General features: G+C 46.8%; 1 protein-coding gene across 1 annotated transcript; it reads left to right on the top strand.

Moving 5' to 3' along the window:
- Window positions 1–4,629: 4,629 nt before the first annotated feature.
- On the top strand, window positions 4,630–5,697 carry OR1I1 (olfactory receptor family 1 subfamily I member 1). Its single transcript, XM_015123158.3, has one exon. It carries the CDS (start codon window positions 4,630–4,632, stop codon window positions 5,695–5,697), a length of 1,068 nt encoding a protein of 355 aa, XP_014978644.2.
- Window positions 5,698–8,689: the final 2,992 nt, after the last annotated feature.

Raw genomic sequence — 8,689 nt, forward strand, 5'->3', positions numbered from 1 at the left:
AGAAAGAGGAAACTGAGATCAAGTCTAGACTCCCTGAGTGTACAAAGCACACAGACAGCAGACCTTTGTGGTAGGACATGTGGAGGAAAAGCACTGAGGGTCTGCAGCTGCAGGACACCTGCACAGATAGGAGAGGTCTTGAGAAACAGGTTTCTCCAATGCAGCAGCTCCCCAAGTATGGTCCCTGGGCTAGAAGCACCAGCATCCTCTGGGAACTGTCTAGAAGTGCTAGTTTTTACACCAGACACTTCAGGGAAAGTGCTTAGCTTTTTGTGTGTGATGAGTTTGGGAGCAGTGGCGGGGGTGGGGGGAGCATTATTTTGTTTGTTCATTTGTTTGTTCTTTTTGTTTTTGAGACAGGGTCTCGCTCTGTCGCCCAGCCTGGAGTGCAGTGACATAATCATAGCTCATTGCAGCATCGACCTCCCAAGCTCAAGTGATCCTCCCACCTCAGCCTCCCGAGTACCTGGGATAACAGGCACATACCACCCTGCCTGGCTAATTTTATTTCTGTAGAGGCAGGGATATCCCTATGTTGCCCAAAATGATCTCCCACTCCTGGGCTCAAGAGACCCTCCTGCCTTGGCCCCCCCAAGAGCTGGGACTAACAGGTGTGTGTCACCATGCCCAGCTAATTTATTATTTTGTAGAGATAGGGTCTCACTGTGTTGCCCAGGTTGGTCTCGAACTCCTGGACTCAAGGAATCCTCCCACCTCAGACTTCTGAGTAGCTGGGACTATGGATGCATGCCACCATGCCCAGCAAATTGTTTTTATTTTTTGTAGATCGGGGCAGGATGGAGGATGGCCTCAGTTTCTTGACCAGGCTGGTCTTGAACTCCTGGCCTCAAGCAATACTCCCACTTCAGCCTCCCAAAGTGCTGGGATTACAGGTGTGAGCCACCATGCCCAGTCAGCTTTTTGTGTTTTAACAAGCCCTCCAGGTGACCCTGAAGCACGCTCAAGGTTGAGAACCGCTTGCTCTATGCAACCCAAGTCAACAACTGAGAACTGTTACAAATACGTTGCCAGGAAGGGAATCGCAGTATTCTATCCAGCCTAGGGAAAACCAAGCATCGCACTGCAAAAACCTCAAATCCAACACGAAAAACCTCAAAAAGTAACATAGGGCTTTGCTGAAGGTCTCTTGGGGTTACCAAGGAGATTATGCTGCTAACCTTTCATTGGCCGGGCGCAATGGCTCACACCTGTAATCTCAGCACTTTGGGAGGCCAAGGCGGGCAGATCACAAGGTCAGGAGTTCAAGACCAGCCTGGCCAACATGGCGAAACCCCGTCTCTACTAAAAATACAAAAATTAGTCAGGCATGGTGGTGCGCACCTGTAATCCCAGCTATTCGGGTGGCTGAGGCACAAGAATCACTTGAGCCCAGGAGACAGAGGTTGCAGTGAGCCGAGATGGTGCCACTGTACTCTAGCCTGGGTGACAGAGTGAGACTCTGTCTCAAAAAGAAACACGTGTAAATGCTTGTAGTTGAATATTTTTCCCTTGCACGTGTTGATAGCACAGAGTTTAGCTTCGAAATGCCTCATAAAGAGGTGAGAGTGGCCATTCTTAGGGAGGAAAGGGAGTATGAGAGAGTGAAAATAAATCTAAATTCAAAGGTGAGATCAGGCACTTGCAAGCTGAGTGCCCCTGGCAGCTCGCTCAGCCCCAGTCTGCTCACTATAAATTGTAGCTAACACAGTCTCCCTGTGGCAGTTATTGTGAGACCTATGCATTAAGAAACTGGCTCCTGGCCGGCCGCGGTGGCTCGCACCTGTAATCCTAGCACTTTGAGAGGCCAAGCCGGGCAGAACACGAGGTCAGGAGTTCAAGACCAGTCTGGCCAATATGATGAAACCCCACCTCTACTAAAAATACAAAAATTAGCCAGGCGTGGTGGCACACACCTGTCGTCCCAGCTACTCAGGAGGCTGAGGCAAGAGAATCGCTTGAACCCAGGAGGCGGAGGTTGCAGTGAGCCAAGATCACGCCACTGCACTCCAGCCTGAGTGACAGAGTGAGACTTCATCTCAAAAAAAAAGAAAGAAAGAAAGAGAGAGAGAGAAAAGGAAAGGAAAGGAAAGGGAAAAGGAAAGGGAAAGGGAAAGGAAAGAAAAGAAAAAGAAAGAAACTGGCTCCTCATCAGGATAAATAGCTAATGCGTGCTGGGCTTAATACCAGGTGATGGGTTGACAGGTGCAGCAAACCACCATGGCACACATTTACCTATGTAACAAACCTGCATGTCCTGCATATGTATCCTGGAACTTAAAATAAAATTATAAAATGAAATAAAATAAAAATCATGCTGAGCAGCCAATAGCGGGGGAAAAAAAGAAAGAAACTGGCTCCTAAGAAGGTTTAACCCATTACAGATACCATCATTGCTGAGAGCAAAATAAAAACACCTGTCCCAGCTACTAGGCAGGCTGAGGTGGGAGAAACACCTAAGCCCACAAGGTATAGGCTGCAGTGAGCTGTGATTGTGCCACTGCACTGCAGCCTGGGTGACAGAGTGAGACCCTCTCTCAAAATAAATTAAATTAAATTAAATAGATCTTGTATTAGACGATTTTGCCTAACTGTAGGCTAACGTAAGTGTTCTGAGCACATTTAAGGTGGGCTAGGCTAAGCTGTGATGTTTGGTAGGTTAGGTATGTTCGATGCATTTTTGACTTATGATATATATATATGTATGTATGTATGTATTTCTTTTTTTTTTTTTTTTTTTTGAGACAGAGTTTCACTCTCGTTGCCAAGGCTGGAGTGCAGTGGCACAATCTCAGCCCACTGCAACCTCTGCCTCCCAAGTTCAAGCGAGTTTCCTGCTTCGGCCCCCCAAGTAGCTGGGATTACAGGCATGAACCACAACACCTACATAATTTTGTATTTTCAGTAGAGACGGGATTTCACCATGTTAGCCAGGCTGTTCTCGAACTCCTGATCTCAGGTGATCCACCTGCCTCAGCCTCCCAAAGTGCTGGGATTACAGGCGTGAGCCACCGTGCCAGAACTGACTTATGACATTTTCAACGTATGATCCCATTATCAGCCTCAGAACATCTGTTACTTATCACTTCTTGGTAGTGAGAACACATAAAATCGACTCTGAGTTTCTCAAGTATACAATGCATTGTTATTAACTATAGTCACTATGCTGTAAAATAGATCTCTTGAATTTATGCCTCCCATCTAATTGAAATTTTGTATCCTTTGATCTATATCTCCCTAACACCCACCTCCCTCCCCCAGCCCCTGGTAACCACCATTCTACTCTACTTCTATGAGATTCACCACTTTAAATTCCACATATAAGTGAGACCATGTGGAATCTGTCTTTCTGTACCTGGCTATTTCACGTAACATAATGTCCTCCAACTTCATCTATGTAGTCGTAAATGATAGAATTTCCTCTTTTTCTCATGGTTGAATAAATAGTATTCCATTGTATATTCCTACCACATTTTACTTATCCATTCATCGGTTTTTAACACAAAACTGATGTTAAAATTATATATCGTTGCTGGAAGTATGAAAGGGAAGGAGAGTGGGAGAGAGGAAAGAAAAGAAGGAGATGGCCAAGTGCGGTGACTCACGCCTGTAATCCCAGCACTTTGAGAGCCCACGGCGGGCAGATCACTTGAGGTTGGGAGTTGAGACCAGTCTGGCCAACATGGTGAAACCCTGTCTCTACTAAAAATACAAAAAGTAGCCAGGCAGGGTGGTGCGTGCCTATAATCCCTGCTACTCGGGAGGCTGAGGCACGAGAATCACTTGAACCTGGGACACGGAGGTTGCAGTGAGCTGAGATCGTGCCACTGCTCTCCAGCCTGGGTGACAGAGCAAGACTCTGTCTCAAAAAAAAAAGAAAAAGGAAAAAGAAAAGAGAGAAATAACAGGAAAGGAAGAGAAGGAAAAACAGAAGATGGTCAGGTTCCCTTTACTGTATAGTGTTTTTGTTGAGGTTTGATTCTGCTTGATTTTCTTTTTTTTTTTTTTTTTTTCTCTTTTTGTTTTTTGTATTTTGTTTGAGACAGAGTCTTGCTCTGTAGCCCAGGCTAGAGCGCAATGGCACAATCTCAGCTCACTGCAAACTTTGCCTCCCGGGTTCAAGCTATTGACCTGCCTCAGCCTCCAGAGTAGCTGGTATTACAGGTGCCCACCACCACTCCTGAGTAATTTTTTTGTATTTTTATAGAGACGGGGATTCACCATGTTGGCCAGGCTGGTCTCGAACTCCTGACCTCAAGCAATCTGCCCGCCTCAGCCTCCCAAAGTGCTGGGATTACAGGCATGGGCCATTTTGTTTTGTTTTCTATGAAGCGTTGCTCCACTGAAGGAAGCAAAAGTGTTTATAGAGAACATCCACGTTGACTATGAGCGACTCTGTTAGATCCTTGAGACCCTGACTGTCTCAGGCGTGAAGGACTTGGCTTGAGGAGCAACAGAAGCCCACTGAAGATGGCTTGAGGATAAACGAACACAAAGGAATTTGACGGATTTGATGGAATTTTCACAGAACAGTATAGGTTTCCGTGGGAAGCTGGGACCAGAATGGCATCTCTGACCCCCGGCTCTGTGTGGATTTTCTCCCTTTTTGTTCCCACTAGACAACGACCATACATGGAACCAGAAAACCAAACCGAAATCTCAGAATTCTTTCTTCAGGGACTCTCAGAAAAGCCAGAGCATCAGACCCTCCTCTTCACAACGTTCCTCTCCACATACCTGGTCACCATCATTGGAAATGTCCTCATTATCCTGGCCATCATCACAGACTCTCACCTCCACACGCCCATGTACTTCTTCCTCTTCAACCTCTCACTTGTTGACATCCTATTATCCTCCACCACCGTCCCCAAGATGCTAGTGAACATCCAGACTCAGAGCAGAGCCATCACCTTTGCGGGCTGCCTCACCCAGATGTATGCCTTCCACCTGTTCGGGACCATGGACAGCTTTCTCCTGGCGGTAATGGCCATCGACCGCTTCGTGGCCATTGTCCATCCGCTGCGTTACTTGGTTCTCATGTGCCCTCGTGTCTGTGGGTTGCTGCTGGGGGTATCGTGGGTGATCACCAACCTCCAGTCTCTCATACACACCTGCCTCATGGTTCAACTGACCTTCTGCGCCAGCTCCAAAATCTCCCACTTCTTTTGTGACCTCATGCCCCTGCTGAAGCTCTCCTGCTCGGACACACACACCAACGAGCTGATGATCTTTGCTTCTGGCATTGTCATGGGCACCAGCCCACTCTCCTGCATCCTCCTCTCGTACATCCGCATTTTCCGGACAGTCTTTAAGATCCCTTCGGCTCGGGGCAAGTGGAAAGCCTTCTCCACCTGTGGCTCACATCTCACTGTGGTGTCACTGTTCTACGGGACCATCTTTGCTATGTACTTACAGCCCGCATCCCCCAGCTCCTCCCAGAAGGACAAGGCAGCCACCCTAATGTGTGGGGTAGTCATCCCCATGCTCAACCCCTTTATCTACAGCCTACGGAACAAGGACGTGAAGGCAGCCCTGGGGAAGCTCATCGGCAAAGTGGCCATCCCCTGTCCTAGGCCAGAACAGTTTTTGGATGTTTATCATGTTCCAGGATCACTGCTGGGTGCTAGAGACAGAGAGATGCATCCCACCCCCTACCCTCGAGGAGTTCAGAGTCTAGCTGGGAATAGAGACACGGAATAAACCCTTCCAGTACAACGTGGTAAATGTGTCATAAAGAGATGAACAAAGTGTACGAGCACCCAAAGGAAAGGTGTGCGTTTTCCCCAGGATTTATCTTCCCCATAAAGATCAGAATAGGAAGGATCAAAGTGGCCTGAAATTAGCCCCCCTGGGGGATCAGGCTTTTAGGATTGCTATGTGGATAAGAGTATTGAAAACAAGAGTTGTAGCTACACTCATTTTAGTATTGACAAAGGCCAGGTGTGGAGGCTCAAGCCTGTGATCCCAGCATTTTGGGAGGCCAAGGTGGAAGGATCACTTGAGGCCAGGAATTTGAGACCAGCCTGGGCAACATACAGAGACCCTATCTCCACACACACACACACAAATCACTTTAGCAAGCCATGGTGGTGCACACCTGTAGTCTCAGCTATTCAGGAGGCTGAGGCAGGCGGATCATTTGAGCCCAGGAGTTCAAGGTTGCAGTGAGCTATGAATGCACCACTGCACTTCAGTAGCTTGGGAAACTGAGCAAGATCTGTCATTCATAGATAGATAGATAGATGACAGAAGATAGATAGATAGAAGATAGATAGATAGATAGATAGATAGATAGATAGATAGATAGATAGATAGATAGATAGATAGATGAGATAGATAGGTAAGTAGGTAGGTAGGTAGGTCAACCAATCGATAGATCAATCAATCGATAGACAGATAGATGATTGATTGAGAGATAGATTATATAAGTAGATAGATGATTGATTGATAGATAGATAGATAGATAGATAGATAGATAGATAGATGAGATAGGTAAGTAGGTAGGTAGGTTGGTTGATCGATAGATCAATCAATTGATCCATAGAGAGATAATAGAAAGGTAGGTAGGTAGATAGATAGACAGACAGACAGATAGATAGATAGATAGATAGATAGATAGATAGATAGATAGACATAGAGGAGATAGGTAGGTAGATAGGTGGAAAAATAGATAGATAGATAGATAGATAGGTAGATAGATAGATAGATAGATAGATAGATAGATAGATAGATAGACAGACACAGATAGCCCATGTATTAGCCAGTGTCTCCTAAGTGTTATGGAAGAACTATGAAAATATTTGCAAGTGAGATTAGCTCACGTGCTGTTCGCTTAGTCGACCAGCAAGCCTCAGCCTCCTGGGGGATCTTGAGACCTCCACTTGTAGCTATGACTATGGTTGGGGCTTGCTTTCTCAATTCTCAACAGGCTTCCTGTCTCCCCACAACCCCCAGTCAAGAGGACTCTGATGCAGACGCTCCATCAGTCGTAGTTTGGGAACACAGACCCTAGCCTAGCTCCAAAATCTATGTGTTTCCTGTGACATCCATCACCTGACCCTGAACCCAGTATGGTTCTACACACAGGGTCAGCCACAGCAGATCAGGTGGCCCAGGTCACTTAAAAAGTTAGTGTTATGGGTCGAACTGTGGCTCCCAAAAAAGATACAGGGGAGGCCAGGCACAGTGGCTCACACCTGTAAACCCTAGCCCTTTGGGAGGTTGAGCAGGGAGAATCACTTGAAGCCAGGAGTTCAGGACCAGCCTGAACAACATAGTGAGATCTCATCACTACAAAAAATAAAAATGAAAAAAGAAAAAATTACCTGGGTGTGGTGGTGTGCACCTGTCATCTTAGTTACTTGGGAGGCTGAGGCAGGAGGATCTCTTGAGCCAAGGACTTCGAGGCTGCAGTGAGCTATGTTCCTGCCACTGCACTCCAGCCTGGGCAACAGAGCCAGGCCCTGCCTGTAAAAGTAATGATAATAATAAAATTTAAAAAGATATGTTGAAGTCCTAATCCCAAGGACCTCAGAATGTGACCATATTTGAAGACAGGGTGTTTACAGAGGTCATTATATTACAGTAAGATCATTAGGGTCGTCCCTAATCCAATATGACTGGTGTCCTTATGAAAAGAGGAGATTTGGCCACAGGCACCCACACACAGGGAGAATGCCATGTGAAGATGGAGGCAGAGATTGTGGTGATGCTCCTACAAGCCAACGAATGCCAGGGACTGCCTGCAAACCACCAGAAGCCAGGAGAGGTGTGGAACAGGCTCTGCCTCTCAGCCCTCAGAAGGAACCAAGGAATCGAATGAAAGCCACTGACACCTGATCTATCTTTTTCTTTTTTTTTTTTTGAGATGGAGTCTTGCTCTGTCATCCCGACTGGATGCAGTGGCACGATCTTGGCTCACTGCAACCTCCACCTCCCAGGTTCAAGCGATTCTCCTGCCTCAGCCTCCCAAGTAGCTGGGATTACAGGCGCCCACCACCGCGCCCAGCTAATTTTGTGTTTTTAGTAGAGATGGGATTTCACCATGTTGGCCAGACTGGTCTCGAACTCCTGGCCTCCAGTGATCTGCCCGCCTCGGCCTCCCAAAGTGCTGGGATTACAGGCGTGAGCCACTGCAACCGGCCTGACACCTTGATCTTGGACTCCTAACCTCCAGAACTGTAAGACAATAAATTTCTATTGTTTAAGTCACCTAGTTGATTGTACTTTTTTAATTTTTTTTTTCTTTTAGAGACAGACAGGATCTACTGAGTCACCCAGGCTAGAGTACAGTGGTGCAATCATATCTAAAGTGCAACCTCACCTCAAACTCCTGGGCTCAAGCAATCCTCCTGCCTCTCCTCCTGAGTAGTTGGGACTACAGGTCCATGCCACTGCAACCAGCCATATATATATATTTGTAGAGAGACGGTCTCACTATGTTGCCCAGGCTGGTCTCAAACTCCCGGCCTCAAGCGATCTGCCCCCCTCGCCTTCCCAAAGTGCTGGGATTGCAGGTGTGAACCACCACACTCGGCCTGATTTGTGGTACTTTGTTAAAACATCCCTAGAAAACAAATAGAGTTAGTTTAAGAAACGTCAGCAGCCTACAAAGACTGTGTCCCAGTACATCCTCTCAAGTTTACGATTCACCATGTGTTCTGGTCAAGAGACCCTGGGCTAGAACTGGAGA

The sequence above is a fragment of the Macaca mulatta genome, chromosome 19 (assembly GCF_049350105.2).
Source record: "Macaca mulatta isolate MMU2019108-1 chromosome 19, T2T-MMU8v2.0, whole genome shotgun sequence".
Taxonomy (NCBI): Eukaryota; Metazoa; Chordata; class Mammalia; order Primates; family Cercopithecidae; genus Macaca; species Macaca mulatta.